The sequence below is a fragment of the Pyricularia pennisetigena genome, chromosome 2 (genome assembly GCF_004337985.1).
Source record: "Pyricularia pennisetigena strain Br36 chromosome 2, whole genome shotgun sequence".
Taxonomy (NCBI): domain Eukaryota; kingdom Fungi; phylum Ascomycota; class Sordariomycetes; order Magnaporthales; family Pyriculariaceae; genus Pyricularia; species Pyricularia pennisetigena.
Window position 1 is genome coordinate 5,129,924 of NC_043741.1, and position 16,878 is coordinate 5,146,801.

Sequence of the window (16,878 nt, forward strand, 5' to 3'; positions counted from 1 at the left end):
TTCACTTACTGTGACTCTTGTACCCAAACTTGAATTCTCAGCCTCTGTGCACTCTATCAAGTCAATGCAATGCAAACAAGGCAACATCGTCCCGTATCTCAGCGCTGAAACATTGAAAACCGGGCGCTGCCAGCCTCGATCTGCATTTCGGAGCTGTCACTTTGCACGTCCATACCATTATAGCAAGATACAGAAATGAATACCACTCCCCTCAGCCGCCTAGATCACAACTCATCCGGCCTGGAGAGCCTGCATTGTCGTCAAGGCACAAAGGTCAATTGCCACCCATGCCATGGACCATAAGATGACATCCCTCCTCGCTACAGGCCTTAGGATCGACACAGCAACAAGCCTGAGGCAGTAGTCCTAGGACTACGGTAAACTCGTGTCGAAGTGATGGCCACCGAAAGTTGGATCCTATACCTGAAACTAGGCTCAGGTGCGTGAGCGACGACTCAAAATCCGAATAGAAACCCTTGTGAAAAGAAAACAGACATCCCTCTTTTATAAAATGGAGCTTCAGAAATCTAGAATGCACAAAAAAGCTCCGCAGTACTAAACAAGGCTGTCTAACCTCCGTGTATATGCAACAACCCATTTAATGTCGTAACCTTCAATCAACAATGAAGCCCTTCTGGGCCGTCGCATCAGCCGGGCTATCGTCCGGTTCTGCTTGGTGTGGTTTCCTCCCGGTGAAGTCGTTCTTCTTCGCCTCAGTCTTGGCCGTCTCGTCCGCCGCGACCACTTTGTCCTTGTCGAGATCCTCTCCTCCCGGCCCGCTCGCCTTGACGCCGCTAAATAGGTCCGAATCCTCCTTGTCGTCCTTGTCGTCGCCGCTCACGACCGCGCTCTTGATGCTGCTGGCCTTGCTGACGTTCTCGCTGTCCGGGTCCGCCGCCCTCAGACCCAGGTGCTTGGAGGCGCTGGGGTCTTCCCTGTTGTGGCCCTTCCAGTCAGCAGCAGGCATCTGCGGCACCTCCTCGCCCAGTGCAGGCTCGACGATCTCGACGCCATTGGCCTGCGGCTTCTCGGCCGCGTCGTCGCCGCCGTCAACGCACCGCCACACCACGGCGATCCTGTCCAGCCCGCGGACCCCCTTCCTGCTGCTCCCCTTGATGCCGTCCATCTTGTCCCACTCAATCTCAAAGACGCCGCTGTCGTCCGACTTTCCATCCTGCTCGGGCCCGTTGCCCTCAAAGAACACATTGAACCAGACGTGCGCCACCGCCGTCACCATGGTCAAGCCCATCGACGCCGGGGCCCGGTTGCGGCGCTCGAGCGAGATGTTGACGTCGCCGTTGGAGACCAGGATCGGCTCACGCGGCTTGAAGATTACCGCCATGCCGCCGGGCTCCTTTTCCGCGGGGGATGATGTTGACCCTTGGCCGAGTGATTGCTGAGACGGCGTGTTGCTCGTGGCCAGCGACGACGGCGGCTTTGCGGCCGGTGCTGGCTTGGATTCTCCCGAGACTTCGGCTGGCAGTGATGCGGCGGAGGATGATGCTTTGTCATCGGCCCCAGTCGTAGTGGCAGTCTCGGACCGTGCCGGACTTTTATCAGGCCGTTTCGACAGCCTCCTTATCAAGGAATCCTTTGGGCCTTTCGGCTTGTTGTTCTTCGCACCACCACTGACATCAGAATCGGTAGCGGCGTTCTTGATCTTGGGCGATGAAGCATCCCCCGCAACCTCTTCGTAGTCCGCCTTGTCGCCAGTTGTAGATATGGCCTCTGCCGCTGCCATCTTTGTCAGATCCGGTATAACCTCAGACACGCCACCTGAGCTCGGAGCCTCCCCTTCGACGATGACTCTCTCGTCCCTGGTGAAGGTGTGCAGCACCTCGATCCTGCGACCCCCGTCGGCGAACACCTCGACCGACATCTTGACCCCAGACCTCAGACCCCAGGCGTGGATCTCCACAATCTCAAACCGACGGTCGACGTACTTCTTCCCCGTCTTGGTCCACCTGTCGACGTAGCTGATCCAGCGGAGCTGCGAGGGGATAGACACGCCGGCGCCGAACTTGGGCCTCATCCGCCGCTCCGTGAACCGCGCGAGCGCCGCCTCGGGGGTCCACCCGCGTTCCGAGATGAGGAAGCTGCAGGCCATGGATCCTGATCGGCCCTTGCCGGCTTTGCAGTGCACTACCACCACTCTGCCGTTCTCGGCGTCGGCACCAGCGACATCGACAGTCCCGTCGTTTCCGTTCTTCGTGGCCGCCTCCTTGCCTTTTTTACCATCAACAGCTCCGGTGCCGTGCAGGTCCTCGCCCGCCAGCCAGGCGCGCATCGACGCCATGATCATGGGCACGAGGCGAAAGGGCGGCGGGTGGTGGTCAGGCCACGGGTAGTGCCGGATGCGGCCGTAGACGGCCTCGTCTGGGTATCCGGTGCCCTCACCGCGGAACTCCCAGATGGCCCAGTTGTCGCCATGCTGCTTGTCGAGGAACGCGACGAGTCGGTCGAGCGGGTTGCGGTATGCTCGCTGGGGGTACGTCTGGGAGGGTCCAGATCTGTATTTTTGTATCGGAAACAGAGGCGCATGGGTTAGCATACGGTTTTCTTAGGCTGCACAGATGATCAAGTTGCTGCAAATTTAGCACTGGCGCCTTACGTTGCGATGATGTTGGATGTCACGTAGCACAGGTCGAGGCCTGTTTCTTCATGTCTGGCTCTGGGTCCCGCGACAATCTGGCGTAGGATTGATGCCATGTCTACCCAAACCTACGGGTATACCAGCCAATAAGTCGTCCAAGGCCTCGTTTTGGTGGCAGATATCTCCGATAGCGGTACTAAAAAAAAAGCAACGGAAACAAAACCCCGGGTCTGACAAGGGTCGGTTGAATCTGTGGAATCGTGGGATGAAGTTTCAACATCCGTCTACCGAATCCACGTAATTCCAAAGCGTGTTTAGCTCAATCGTACGGTGGGCATACAGTTGGCGACAAAATAGGCTGGACAAGTTGGTTCATTTTCCAAAGTTGGGCCAGCGTAAGTGTCTTCCATACGTATGTACCAAGCTACTGCGACTTAGCGGAGTGGTAGTGGGATTATTGCATCAATCGAGGCGCGTGCGACCCCGACGTCATTTGAATTAGAATACCAGGTTTCGTAAGGTGCTCCAGTACCAAAGGTGGGGTTCGTGGCTGCTAAGATCTGTGGCTTAATTCATTACTGAAAAAAAAAAAAAAAAAAAAAAAAAAGCTTGAGCCACAGGCAGCCCAGGCTGGTCAGCTTTGGCAACTAATGAATGAGCTGTGCAAGATGTGGTTCAACGTCTGTGCGGGAGGATCGGCGGGAGCACATGCCAAAGCAAGCAAGGTTCTAGCTGCCTGCTTGTCTCTGCCCAGACCTGACAACATCAATGACGTCCCTCGAGGGGCAAGATACTCAGCTATCAGATGCTATCAGTCTCAACAGCTTGAACTGTATAGTTCGTCTGCGGCAACAAACTTGCACATATGAGCAGCAGCAAGAAAAACATATATTTCATCTAAGCAATACTGAAAGACTGCAAAGAATGAGGGGAAAGTGTAAGAAAAGATGGAATCTGTCCGTCGCGAGTGACACCAACCCTGAATCATACCCAGTCGTATGCATAAACTCCATACAAATTCAGATAAAGCAGTAGGCAGTCCATAGTCCATATTTCAAGTAAAACCCACAGTCGTCAAGCCAGCCCATTCATCAGCCGTGTACCCTTCCTCCTAGGCCAGCCAATGGCAAAAAGTCATTTGGTCAAGCTCCTGTATCCCGTTGCCGTTGCCTATCTAGGCCCCATCCAATGTCATTTTCATGTAACCGCATCTCCTCCAGGCCAAAGTCTACCGCAGAGACTTGTTGGATCACCTTAAACCCAATTACTGGCCATTCGTCCGAATACGCAAAACGCGACATACCCTGTTCCTCGCAGGATAGAGGTGTTGGCAGCTTATTGCTGTTATGCCGCGATTGACTCTAGGTCTCGCATTCGTCTCATGGTCGCTAAGCCTAGCCTTGACCGACTTGTTTACGATGTCTTCTTGGGGGGAGCAGCAGCGCCACCAATGTAACGGTTGATGTCGGTGGCGAGGTAGAATTGCCTTCCACCGTTCTTGATTGCCTGCCAAGCCTGGCGCGCAGCCGGGGGTGTCCCCTGGTTTCCGAGAAGGTTCTCCACGTTTGCCTCGAGCTTGGCGAACGAGTTCTGCACATGAATGCTCTGGGAGTAGCGTGCGCGCAAGAAGGCCGTGTAGAGCGGCAGGAGAATCCAGGACCTGCGCTGGAAGAGGAGGGCCGAAAGGAACACAGAGCCCCAGAGGAGGATCTCGAGAGACGCCACGACAGACATCGAGGCATCATAGTATTCCTTGACGAAACGGCCGATCATATCGGCGATCGGGTGCGCGGCGGGCTTCCCATCAGCCGAGTCGGCAGCGGCAGGCTTGGGTGGGAAGACGACCGGGATGAGGTTCGCACGCATATAGGTGGCCACATGGAAGAAAGAGTAGATGCCGTAAGGTAGGGTTGCCAGGATATACCTCGGGGAGAAAAGCCAGATGAGCGCCAGTACTAGAGAAATGTCAGATTCGGTTCGCAAGGTTAAAGGAAGGCAAACGAAGAATCTCCATACCCAAATACTGAACGTTCTCATCCGCAGCCAGCGCAAGAGGGCTGATCTGGGGGGCTCGTTGCTTGGCACGTGCGCGCAAAGTCTTGTATACAACAATGCCGTAAGTCACCGCAGCCGACAGAAAGATGAAGCGGTAGGCGATATTAGAACGGTAGCCTTTCATGGCGATCCATGATAGCGAGTACTTGACGGTCGCAGCGATCAAGACAAAGTGGCTGTCGCGTGTGAAGTGTCAGCTTTCATGAGTCTCGCCCTGCAAGTATGTCCTGTATTTCCAGCCATGTTCTGATTGCGAGAGCATGCAGTTGTATGTGTTTGACAGTGAAAATATCAACGTCGAGACAGGGGTTGTTTGAGTGGTGGTATTTTGGGTGGTTGGAAAGTATCCAAATTTCGAGCGAGACGACCGGACCAGTCTTGGACGTCATTATACAAAAACGCAACGGTTACATACCCAACAAACCAGGCAACTACAAAGCGGCACAAAGAGTCAGCAGAAGTTTTTTTTTTCAAGTGTTCGCAAAATCCAAAAAAAAATGAGCACTATGCATACATTGCAGAGTCTGAGCCAGTGCTGCCAGCCGCTGAGGCAGAGGCAAGCTTGCCGGAGGAGGGGGAGCCATTTCGTCGGAACGGCGGGGGAAGGATAGGTAGGGCGAAGCGGGAAGTGCACAAAACTGGCGGTGTAACGCTTTTCGTTGAAAATACTACTGCTCGATCTGGTGGGAGGCGACCAAGGCAGCGAGTCAAACAGATAAAGGGCAAGACGCAGAACTGGTCAAGAGGGTGCGATATCGACAAGTTTGAGTTGTTGCGAATTGCTTTGCGGGACAGGGAAGAAGTGTAGGTGGCTGGAGCTCGTCGGCGATCAAAGGATGGGGACTCTCGAGCTGTGTTGGCGCGTGCGTCACTATGACAGGGATTGTTAGGCGGGTTGTAGGGTGCGGTGGCCTGGTGGGAATTTGTTGGCTTGGATGGGCTGGCGGGTCGCTTTCCAAGTCCGCAATCCGAACACGCCGTCGTTATCGCCAACCGCCTGGACTCAAGAAGAAAAACTACGCCAAGAAGGGCTTAACTCGCCTTGTTATAGTCTCCTAGGGCGATTTTTTTTTTATGATTATTCTAATTCCAGGTCACACCTCATTAATCCTTACATCTCAGCTTGATAAGCCAGCAACGCTATATTCACGATGACGGCAGTTTGAACGTGAATGGGAGATTTCCAACCCAAGTTGTGTTGCAACTGCCTGGGTGGAACTCATACCTAAAGTTATGTAATCATGATGGAAGTCGCTAAGCAAGCGACAACAAGACACCTTTGCCATCAGAGCGCTGCCTAGGTAGGATGGCTTGGGAAAGGGCTCAACACATTCAAGACCACAAGGTCCTGGAATGAATATGCGCCGGAAAGTGAGTAAGTGTGTTCGGTATGGTGCTCATTTCTCACCACCTCATCAGATAATTTACACGAGAAATTGGATTCTTCTTGAATGCTTTCTATCTGTTCCGAACTACTTAGATTAGGTACCTTTCCTTATCTAGGCGGTAGACAGCTACGACCATGACTATATTATCAACTCTAACCCTTATATATGCGTACGCCATGGCTGCCCCGACGACGACGTTGATCAAGTGCGGCAGCACATCATCCTGCATCCAGGGCGTGTGGCTACAGTCCAGGTATACCTTGGTGTACTTATCGCCCAGGCCATCGGCAAACATGTCCAATAACGCAGGCGAGACCGCAACGTCTTTCCCGCAGAAAATATAAGTCATGGACGCTTGGATACTTAAAGAGCCGTGTTCCACCTTGTGGGTGAATAGCTTGGTTGACTGGCATTCGATCTTCTCCATGGCCTCCGTTGCCTTGACCTCGTCGACGTCGTTGTAAAAGATCTTATCTGCGCCAGGATTGAGCACCAGGGCGCCATCCTTTCAAGCGTTTAGCATCTAAGTCAAGCGGATTGGGAAAGATGACGAAAATGTTCCTTATCATTTTCTCGTACCACGACTTACTTGGTACACCGCCGGCCTGGTCGTCAAGCGAGATCCCACCTGGGAACACTATAAGGGATGCGATGAATATAACAGCCTTGACTCCGCCGTCTAGGCCCTTGTCTCGGCGCTCCTGGACAGGATTCCCAGCCACGGCCTCGGCCGCTGTGATTCCTCCGGCACTGTGTGCGACTACAACTATCTCATGGCCGGCATCTAGATGTGGCTGTACCATCTTGAGCACGGTGGCACCGTTGGTTTAAGAATCCTTTATTGCGCACAACATCTGCTGGCCCTGATGTCTCTAGCTCAGGCGCATCAACAAGGAAGTCCTTGCGTAAGGGCTCGGCCAAATTGTCGAGGCGACCTGAAATGTACCATGCCCCGTGGACGAGGACGATGGCTTTTTTCTTTATTGAGCGGACATTTTGAAAGTATGTTGGTGGTTGATAGAGGTGGCTTGAGTGCTGGTCAAGATGGCGATGACTACGAAGACAAGATAAGCACAAAAGGTCCGCTCGCTGGGATGTTTGACTGCCTCTTTTAAGGTGGCCCTTTCCATCAGACCTCCTCAGAGAGGTTTCTCGCGCACCTTGGTGCTAGACATTCGGCTTAGCAATCAGCACTGAATACTGATTAGAATAACAGAGCGATTAGGTCTAGTGAAACACCGACAACGGAGAATTGGGGCCATCAACATGCGTTTTTGATGGCATGCATTGCCCGCAATAGCACGAGGATATCGAAGTGGATAAGGTCCCATGCCAAGCGAACAATATATCTCAGTATCTGACGTCAGGTAAAAAACGGAAAGGAAACCCTGAGAGTTTACAACGCCAAAGATTTTAGATTTGTCTAAATCTAAAATTTTGCCGTTAATTTTCCGATTGCATTCAACTGCCCACATTGGAGATGATAATCACAGGGGCTGACTGCTCGTTGGCATATAGCCAAATCGGGTCATCGGTATTGTGTGAGCAGCCTTAAAAGGATGGCCACGGCTTGCACCCTTCTGGCAATCCTCCTATTTCAACAGCCATCACTTGCTAGAGCGATCAATAGGCTCCATGGCTGGCGCTGGCTGGCGCCGGCAATGAAAACTACCCAACTGGGAACGGAACGGATCTGTAGGGCTGAAGGATGGGTCTGGATAATGGCTGAATACTATAGTGGGGTTGAAAAAAAACCTCTGGGCGCACCACCAGGATGACTCAACTAGAGGGCGATTCGGACTTGCAAAATTGCCAGTCTTGTTTATTTGACTATTTTTCTCCCAAAACTTGCGCGGTCCTCAAGGGATTATCGCCATCAGTTCAACCTGAAGAATCGGCGAGGAAACTCAATTGCCGTCTCCACCAATCTGAAAAGTTCACCACTTTCGGCCCATCCCCTTCCAACCCTAAACTTATTAATCATGGCTTGCAACGACGACCACATCCTGACGCTGTCCTGCCCGGACAAGCCAGGCATCGTCCACGCCGTGACGGGCATCTTCGCCTCGCGGTCGGTCAACATCCTGGATCTGAAGCAGTTCTCGGACACGGGGTCGCAAAAGTTCTTTATGCGGGTGCACTTTGGCCCCGTCGCCGAGACTGCAGACCTCTCTGCCGACTTCTCGGCGCTGGCGTCGCAGTACGACCCCATGACATGGGACATCCGGCCCGTGGCGCAAAAGACGCGTGTCCTCATCATGGTGTCCAAGATCGGCCACTGCCTCAACGACCTGCTGTTCCGCGCCCAGAGCGGCCGCCTCGCCGTCGACGTGGCCCTCATCGTGTCCAACCACCCGGACTTTGCACCCCTGGCCGCTAGCCACGGCGTCGAGTTCCGCCACCTGCCCGTCACCAAGGAGACCAAGACCCAGCAGGAGGAGGAGGTGCTGAGGCTGGCCAAGGAGCGCGGCGTCGAGCTCATCGTCCTGGCCAGGTACATGCAGGTGCTCAGTCCCACGCTGTGCGAGGCCATGAGCGGCCGCATCATCAACATCCACCACAGCTTCTTGCCGTCCTTCAAGGGCGCAAAGCCGTACCACCAGGCCTACGACCGCGGCGTCAAGATCATTGGCGCCACCGCTCACTTTGTCACTGCCGACCTGGACGAGGGGCCCATCATCGAGCAGCGCGTCTCGAGGGTCGACCACGGCATGACGCCCAAGCAGCTGGCCGACGAGGGCTCGTCGATCGAGGCTTTGGTGCTCGGCGCCGCTGTGCAGTGGTTTGCTGAGAGGAGAGTGTTCTTGAACAATGCAAAGACTGTGGTTTTCAACTGAGGCCTTGAATCGGCTATAAGATACATTTACAACCGAAGAGGACCTGCCTTGTTTGGATTAGGGAAGCAAAAAGCGGGCGTAGATAAGGGATAAAAAAAAACATATTGTTTTTAATACAGACATGAGTTGCTTCACCAATGATACGGCCCGTGCAGGCAAACATGATTCAGTGATGCAGTGCTTGCATTATCTGTCAATGTTAACTAGCGACAACATGGTATTACCCTGACACAACGAATATTGATTCCAGATACTTCAAAATGGGGAGCTGCGTGGCGCATCTTCAACTCAAGCTCGAAAGCGATACGCCAAACTTTGTGCTTGTACGTTATGGAATCGAATGGAATCGACTGCATTGGAAAGTCCACACAATCACAGCTCCAAGTAGAACCAAATTTGTCCAAGGGATTCCTATGCAAATAAATCCTACTGCAATAAGTCCTGCGTTGGTGCATGTCGTCTGATCCCAGTTAGACGCAGCCAGCCGTAGCTGTTCCAGGGCCCCACGTCGATCTGCCAAGAAAGCTCCAGCGCGACGCGGGGTAAAAAATTCGTCTCTTGCGCGCGCTGAAAACATACTACTAAGCAAAGAAGAAAAAAATGTTCCGATATAGGTAATCGGCATATAGGTACCTACTTGAGCCGGCAAATTCCACTTCAATCCACAAAAGAAAAAGAAAAAAAAAGAAAAAGAGAGAAAGAAAGGAAAAAGAAAACTCAACACAATAAATGGCGCGACCGAAACGAAACGTCCTCGCCGCGGCCGAGGAGACCACAACACCACCGGACGCACTGGCCGCCAACCAAGCCATCGCGCGCATCATCAAGGCCGAGGGCAACAGCCTGTACTCATGCACGCTGCCCAACGGCAAAGAGGTCCTCGCGGAGCTGGCCCCGCGCTTTCGAAACACGATCTGGGTCAGAAGAGGTGGCTACGTTTTGTTGGAGAGGGCCGACGAGGAGGAGCGCAAGGGTAGCAGGGTGGAAGGCGAGATCGTCAACATTGTGCGCGACGAGCGCGCATGGAGGAAGCAGCCGTACTGGTGAGTTGTCGCTTGGTTCCTTGAGAACGCTGTCACTTTCATGTCAGCAGCTAACGGTCTTCTATTCCATCGCCAGGCCCAAAGAGTTCGCGAAAAAGGTCGAACAAGACAGCGACGATGATGAATCGAACGTAGGGAAGATGCCGCCATCAGACTCGGAAGACGACTCTGCTTGAAAGGATGACATGCAAAAATTGAAAACTATAAGACGAGTATTTGCGTCATGTTCCATGCACAGCAAAAGCCAAGAGGTTCAGCGCTTTGCTTCAACCTTTTTGGCGACCGGTACCTGGGGCCTAAACTCCGCCTTTGCCCCCACCATAACCGCCCCAACTGTGATAGCCATTACGCCCACGACGACGCCAGAGCTTACCGGCGTGCTCGGATAGACGTTCCACGCCCACTCCTGCAGGCCCCACAGCCCCCATTGAAGCACGGGATGGATTCCGCTCCGCCAGAGCAGATACGGGGTTGACCAGGCTAGATAGGCATAGAATTGGTAGTGCAGCGACCGCGCAAATAGCATCCCAACAACGTTGGCCGTCAGCATCGTCGTCATGACATACTCTGGCGTGACTGCACGCGCCGCCGCTTGGGCCTCTTCCGCCGCAAAGATTGGCCGCCCGGAGAGGAGCGGCGCGATGAGTCCGCCAATGCTCTTGTTCGCAGGCTTGAGCCACCGCTTCGTGACAAAGACCAGCAATACCGAGGCGTGGAGCGCGAGCAGCGTTATGGCAAATTCCTTGCTCAAGAAAATCTCCTCGCCAACAAAGCGCCAGTTGACAGTCCACTTGAACATGAACTGTCTCGAAAGTTCGAATGCTCGGCTAAGATACCCCCATGCGTTCTTGGACAAGAATGGGAGACCGATAGCGACCTGGAGCTGGCCCATGATCGATGCGACGTTTAGCGCGCCTGCGAAACCGCGGCCGAGGAGGAGAATGATACCGACTGCCGGTAGGGACAAAAGAAGGGACATCTTGATGCCCAGTCCAAAGCTGTAGAAGACGCCTCCGAGGGACCAAGCGCGGCGCTGGAAGCAGTAGGTGGCGAGCCAGAAGAAGAACACGGCGAAGCAGTCGTTGAAGCAGCGAAGCACATAGATACTGTGTAAACGTTTCGATGCGACGAGAAGGGGGAGAACATAGGGTGGAGCCTGTTATGAGCCTATTTGTTAGATTTGATAGCAACGTGGAAAAATGTCATGACGGCGAACAAATGGTTTCGCACCTTTGCCTTTCGGTAGCATGCTATGACAAAGTATAGCGTGAGCAGGTAGAGTGCACCAAACAATTGCTGCGCAAACAAGATATCCCTTCCCTCATCCGTCAAGTGATACAAGCCAGTGTAGATGTAGACGTGGCCTGCCGGGTAGACCAGAGGACCGGTGCTGCCGGTGATTTTGGTGTAGTCGCGTTCGCCAGTGACATATTGTTTTATTTGCTGCATATACGTCGTCCAATCAATCTCGGTATCTACAGAAGCCGGCAATGTTGGTCATTAGTCGCGCCTGAAGAAAAGGAGTTGAGGTGAGCTGCAACTCACAGGGAACCTTTTTGATGATTAGGCCACAGAGCAGACCGTCTAGGGCTAACAGCAGCGGAGGGATGGCTCTGGACAAAGAATGCCGGCCTGCTGCGACATCAAGGACGAATTGGACGGGTTTCCCCAGAATTGACGGGACCATTTTGAAGATCAGTGCATCGGGGAAATTGCGCAAGAGTTGAAGTTGCCGGCAAAATTGACCACGACAGAGTTTTGATGTTGCTGTTGTCGCGTTTCTCGTTGGACAGCTTCCTTGATGACGAAACACGGGAGCTCCCGTCTAGGCCCAGGTAACAGATCAGGGGTCTTGGTGGGGGGTTTGCCTCGAGCTCGTGCAGGGTAGGTACATAAGGTCCAATATTATTCTAGGTCAGGTCTACACTAGAAGACTTTAACATGAACTCGAGCGCTTCTTCAAAATGCAACCCGATTACAACTCCGGCTTCCCCTTGAAAGCCTCGTCGACTAGCTCAACCGCGTACTCGGCGCAGCCATAAGAACCCTGGTAACCCCAACCTGCATGTCCATAATTGTGCACAACCCACGTCCCATCACTTAACCTCTCCTTCTCAATCCTGACGCCTCCCTCCCTGTACGGCCTCAGCCCAACTCCGTGGCGGATGATATCCAATCCAGCGACGCCCTTCCCATCCGCAATCTCAGGACATAACTCGACCATGCGGGACATGATCCGCACAGCCAGGTTCGGATCCGGGTTAGGATCCCAGTTGCCCTTTTGGTAGCACCCACCAATGACCGTCCCTCCACCAGCTGCCCGCGTGATGCAGTACACCAACTCATCAGGGTGCTTTGCGTCTTCGCCGGCGGCCAGGGTTGCGCCCAGCATGAGTGGGAGCTCGTTGCGGACGACGACGACCTGGCCCCTGGCGGGCTGCACCGCCGCGTCCATGACGCCGCCCAGCTTGCGCGCCATGATGCCCGTCGCGTTGACGACCAGGTCGGCCTTGGCCCCGCTATGGTGGCGCGCCGCGGCCTCGGAGATGTGGGCGAGGTTGGCGCGGTGGAAGGCGACGCCGTTGGCCCGGCACTGGCCTACGAGCCAGGGCAGGTACAGCATAGGGTTGATGCAGACGGAGCCGAACTCGTTGCAAGCCACCACGCCGTCGGGCAGCTCGTCCTTGCCCAAGGTTCTGAAGTCGTCAAACATCTCGCTGTACCATGGGTCCTCGGCGAAGATGGAGTCCAGGGCGTTCTGGGCTGCTTTGTCTCCCGAGCCAGGTGTGCGCCGGAACAAGCGTACCTCTGTCGAATACCAAGTCAGTATCTTGGCCAGCTAGAGTTGAAGCCGTAGATGCATACTCAGTAGATTTATCCCGGCTTCGGGAACTTCTTCCGCCAACCGTTTCAGCTCAGGGAATGTACGCCGCTCCCAGCGGCTGTCTTTCTCGGAATTCATTCTGAGAGGACGCGTAGGAACATTAGTATCTCAACAGATGCCATCGAATCGCATCTGAGACCGGATTGGGCAATTCGAGCCTCGATGATATTGCATGAAGGTATTCAACTTGTCTCTTACGGCAAGACATTGGCTCCTGCCCATGGTGAGGCATATTCGATATCATAGTCGCCAGGCATATGCTTCGCAATTACTGTGATATCATTTTCCTTGTTCCGTGAAAGTAGAAGGGCCGTAGTAAGGCCCGAAACGCCCGCTCTTGTAAGGACTGTGTTAGCACCGCTGATTTATGAAGTGCCCTATAGTCATATATTGTCTACCGCTCAACTTACCCTAGTACCACTATTCTTGGCATCTTTCTGTCGTTTACAGATGAGAGTCGGAATTTTACCAAGAGGCTAATGGGTATCCAGACTCTGTGGTCACCTCTCTCTGTATTATATAAAAATGAAATCCGAACATCAACCTCTACAATTCACGGAAACTTCGGGTGTAGCAACGCCGCCACTTTATACTAAGCCCGTCCGACGTCCCAACCACTGCCTGCCTGTGAGGGGTCTAGCTAGGATAGAATGTTAGCCGTCGGATATCCACACCGAACAAACCTAGATTAGGTGCTGTCCATTCCACAGCACCGGTCTAAAAATAACGCAACGATCCCCAATTCCTAGCAAAAGTCACCATTTTCACAGAACCATAACTTTTCCAGTATAGGAATTACAAGTTCGTCAGTTGGGAGTTATATTCAGATCCAATCAAATAAACATATATGGAAGTTTTGTTTTATTTGGTTATACGTTGCATATTGCTGTCACGGTTAAAGGCGACACGCCTTATAATTGGGACCGACGAAGCATATGCTAAGTGCAGGTACTGCTGGACCTTTTGATCTATTGCCGTATGCGTTGCATCGTCCGGCGCCCACGCGTGACAATTAGGTAAAAATATTGGAATTTGAATAAAATGCATCCCCTGCAAATCCCCTGTAACCCGCCATAATAAACTTTTTCAACATTGACTCTTTTATATTTATATTTATAATTGCTTTTCTAATTAAAACTTTGCAATACTGTTATATAATATGTAAACCTCTTCAATTTTAATTATTTATAAATTCTTATTCGTTAACATTTCGGGATGGTTGCGTTATTCTTGGACAGGTGCTGTACCGTTTATATGAATAATTGGATCCCAATCGAGCAACCCCCGCGTCCTTCCGATCAAGCCCGCCTTTTCCGTCGGAGAACGTATTCAAGGTCCTCGCCCACCATGTAATTTTGAATTGCGTCTGGTGATATGTACGCCAAATAATTCTAGCGATAAGAACCAACCAATTGCCCATTGTTATTGGAGTCGCGGTGACGAGTTTTTGAAAACGTATGGGGAGATACGCCGATCCCGGCATGAGCTCTGATAGGACGAGCAGTTCATGGACAGGGAGGCCGATTGCAGGCATATAGTATCTGTTTGTTTTGATAGAATTGATAGGCGTCTTCCAAACTTCTATCTAGCTGCTATCTGACCATTATGGCTGCAAGCATCAGACATAACCAAATCCAACTAGCAAAGCTTCCCGTCTACCTCTCACTTCTTGAGCGCTGCAACGAACTCCTGAGGAGGATCCTGCCTGTATCCCTTGGGGTTGTTCTTGACCCATTTCCACAGGTCCTGGCACGCGTCCTCCATACGGAGCTCTGTCTTCCAACCGAGCTCCTTGTTTGCAAGCGCAGGGTTGGCCGTCAGGTCCAGCACGTCACCCTGGCGGCGAGGCACAACCTCGTACGGCAGGTCACGACCCACGACAGAGCTGAAGGCCTTGATCATCTCAAAGACGGTGCTGCCGCGGCCGGAACCCAGGTTCCATGCCTTGACACCGGGCTTGTTGTCTCGGAGGTAGTTGAGAGCTGCGAGGTGGCCTTTGGCAAGATCGAGGACGTGAATGTAGTCTCGGATGGCGGTGCCGTCGCGGGAAGGGTAATCTGAGATGGCAGAATTATCTGTCAGCAAGCCGCAGCTACATGGGTAGTAGAGTCAAATAAGGCTCACCATCACCGAAGACGAGAAGCTTCTCCCTCTGGCCAGTCGCAACCTGACCGAGCAGCGGCAGGAGATTGAAGGGTACCCCCTGAGGATCCTCGCCCATCAGACCACTAGGGTGAGCACCGCAGGGGTTGAAGTAGCGCAGCAAAGCGCCATTCCACATGTCGAATGGCTTGCCTGCCTTCTTCAGGTTGTTGCGCTGGGCGTTGACATGGTCCGAGATGACATCTTCGATAGTGGACTTTGTCCGGCCGTATGTGTTGGTCGGGCCGATCGGGCAATGCTCCGGGATAGGGATCATGTTGGGGAAGCGGGTCGCATCGCCGTAGACAGTGGCCGAAGACGAAAAGACAATGTTGCACACATTGTGCTTTTGCATGGAGCGCAGGAGCGCAATGCTGCCACCGACGTTGACGCGGTAGTACTCGAGCGGGATCTCGCCGGACTCGCCAACGGCCTTGAGGGCGGCAAAGTGGATGACGCTATCAATCTCGGGATGCGCATCGAAGACCTTGTCGAGCGCGGCCTCGTCGGTTATGTCGGCATTGTGAAAGGCGGGTCGCTTGCCGCAAATGAGCTCGATGCGGTCGATGGCAACGGGAGAGGAGTTGTAGAGGTTGTCGACGATTACGACGTCGTAATCATTTTCGAGAAGCGATAGCGAGGTGAACGAACCAATGTAGCCCGTGCCACTGCAGAACGTTTAGTGTGAGCATCGACAAGCCTTCGACGTAACAAACGATGCTATGGTGGGGTGGTCCCTGAACAATCAGGGACGGGAGCGGGGGTGCAGCCCGAAAGCAATTGGCGCGGTTTGGCGCGAGCAAGCGATCGGGAGTTTGTGTCGCGCGGTGCGTGCAACTTACCCTGTAACCAGGACTGTTCCGCGAACCATGTTGTAGATGTTGTGAGTTATGATTGTCTTCTACGCTGTTGTGTCGTGGTTGAAAGCAGAATTGAGAGTCTCAACTGGAAACAGTCATTGCCAAGAATTGGATAGAAAGAGCCAACATCGGATTGGGATGCGTCACTGTGGGCCAACTGAGACAGGGGCAAAGCCTCATTGAATCCCAATTCATCCATCAATTGTAGCTGTCGTCCATGGGGAGCCTCCGTACGGTAGGTCGCGGTAAACCTTTTTGAAAGATATGTCAGCGGTTTAAATTGTTGGATAATAATCACAAAAGTATAGTTGAACTTGAACACTTACTTATCATCATGGCCTACCTACCTATCTACCGACCTAATTGCCGCGGGGGCTACAGCGCATACGACAAGGTGTATGTGTTGGCGGATGGGTCCCAGATTCACCGGAATGCTGCAAATACTGCAAATGCCACACGCATTCGGTAATGGGCGCCCTAGAGTAAGATTAGGTTTGATTGTGCTGACGTTCCAGCGAGCTCAATCGGCCTCTCCATTGTTGCTATCATATTTTGTACCACGAAAACGCACATTGTCTCATGACTGGATATCGGCGGTCGAGACAATCAATTCAAAATCGTGCAAATGCGATGATAGATGCGGTCTGGAGTCAATGTCAATGTGCGGTGCTGTAGAGGCACAGAAATTAATTCGGGTTGGCTTTGTCCGTCGGCGGGTCATCACGTGAAACCATCCAATGGTTGGCTTGCCACCATCCCGCTTGAGGTAGACGGCTGGCTCGACAATAATGATCGCAAACGTCAAAACAGAGGACCCCCGACAATGAGCAACAGCCCTCTACCAATTGTTCTCGCCTGATACTACCCCAATTAATTGCAACGGATCCGGGGTCTAATGTTTCCGGCATTTGCGTGCGTTTCTTTGACCGAAAGCTTCAACCCAAGACGTATTACCGATTTCAATCCTGTAGCTCAGCCAGTCAAGTCAGTTGCGGCGCCCAGCACTCTGCCATGATTGCATCGGCGGTCTTCAAAACCTGCGGCGCGTGCACTTCTCTTTGCTCGCGGCATCTTTT

General features: G+C 53.0%; 8 protein-coding genes across 8 annotated transcripts; 2 read left to right on the forward strand and 6 right to left on the reverse strand.

The window, feature by feature from the left end:
* Positions 1–613: 613 nt before the first annotated feature.
* Positions 614–2,709, reverse strand: PpBr36_01441 (uncharacterized protein; the record flags this gene model as incomplete). Its single annotated transcript, XM_029888627.1, has 2 exons — positions 614–2,510; positions 2,612–2,709. 2 exons carry the CDS (start codon positions 2,707–2,709, stop codon positions 614–616), a joined length of 1,995 nt encoding a protein of 664 aa, XP_029750565.1.
* A 1,297-nt stretch (positions 2,710–4,006) lies between these two features.
* Positions 4,007–5,232, reverse strand: PpBr36_01442 (uncharacterized protein; the record flags this gene model as incomplete). The annotated part of the gene is made up of 4 exons (XM_029888628.1): positions 4,007–4,548; positions 4,610–4,824; positions 5,064–5,079; positions 5,163–5,232. The coding sequence occupies 4 exons, from the start codon at positions 5,230–5,232 to the stop codon at positions 4,007–4,009; spliced, it is 843 nt and encodes a 280-aa protein (XP_029750568.1).
* An 892-nt stretch (positions 5,233–6,124) lies between these two features.
* Positions 6,125–7,014, reverse strand: PpBr36_01443 (uncharacterized protein; the record flags this gene model as incomplete). The annotated part of the gene is given in 3 exon segments (XM_029888629.1): positions 6,125–6,541; positions 6,588–6,820; positions 6,837–7,014. Coding segments are annotated over 3 exon segments (828 nt in total), but the record flags the coding sequence as incomplete, so codon positions are not given.
* A 1,004-nt stretch (positions 7,015–8,018) lies between these two features.
* PpBr36_01444 (uncharacterized protein) lies at positions 8,019–8,873 on the forward strand (the record flags this gene model as incomplete). Its single annotated transcript, XM_029888630.1, has 1 exon — positions 8,019–8,873. The coding sequence occupies one exon, from the start codon at positions 8,019–8,021 to the stop codon at positions 8,871–8,873; it is 855 nt and encodes a 284-aa protein (XP_029750570.1).
* A 729-nt stretch (positions 8,874–9,602) lies between these two features.
* Positions 9,603–10,092, forward strand: PpBr36_01445 (uncharacterized protein; the record flags this gene model as incomplete). Its single annotated transcript, XM_029888631.1, has 2 exons — positions 9,603–9,916; positions 9,993–10,092. 2 exons carry the CDS (start codon positions 9,603–9,605, stop codon positions 10,090–10,092), a joined length of 414 nt encoding a protein of 137 aa, XP_029750569.1.
* A 77-nt stretch (positions 10,093–10,169) lies between these two features.
* On the reverse strand, positions 10,170–11,603 carry PpBr36_01446 (uncharacterized protein; the record flags this gene model as incomplete). The annotated part of the gene is made up of 3 exons (XM_029888632.1): positions 10,170–11,072; positions 11,147–11,391; positions 11,462–11,603. 3 exons carry the CDS (start codon positions 11,601–11,603, stop codon positions 10,170–10,172), a joined length of 1,290 nt encoding a protein of 429 aa, XP_029750572.1.
* Positions 11,604–11,891: 288 nt separating this feature from the next.
* Positions 11,892–13,233, reverse strand: PpBr36_01447 (uncharacterized protein; the record flags this gene model as incomplete). Its single annotated transcript, XM_029888633.1, has 4 exons — positions 11,892–12,724; positions 12,782–12,879; positions 12,999–13,136; positions 13,211–13,233. The coding sequence occupies 4 exons, from the start codon at positions 13,231–13,233 to the stop codon at positions 11,892–11,894; spliced, it is 1,092 nt and encodes a 363-aa protein (XP_029750571.1).
* A 1,229-nt stretch (positions 13,234–14,462) lies between these two features.
* Positions 14,463–15,813, reverse strand: PpBr36_01448 (uncharacterized protein; the record flags this gene model as incomplete). The annotated part of the gene is made up of 3 exons (XM_029888634.1): positions 14,463–14,857; positions 14,925–15,610; positions 15,785–15,813. The coding sequence occupies 3 exons, from the start codon at positions 15,811–15,813 to the stop codon at positions 14,463–14,465; spliced, it is 1,110 nt and encodes a 369-aa protein (XP_029750574.1).
* Positions 15,814–16,878: the final 1,065 nt, after the last annotated feature.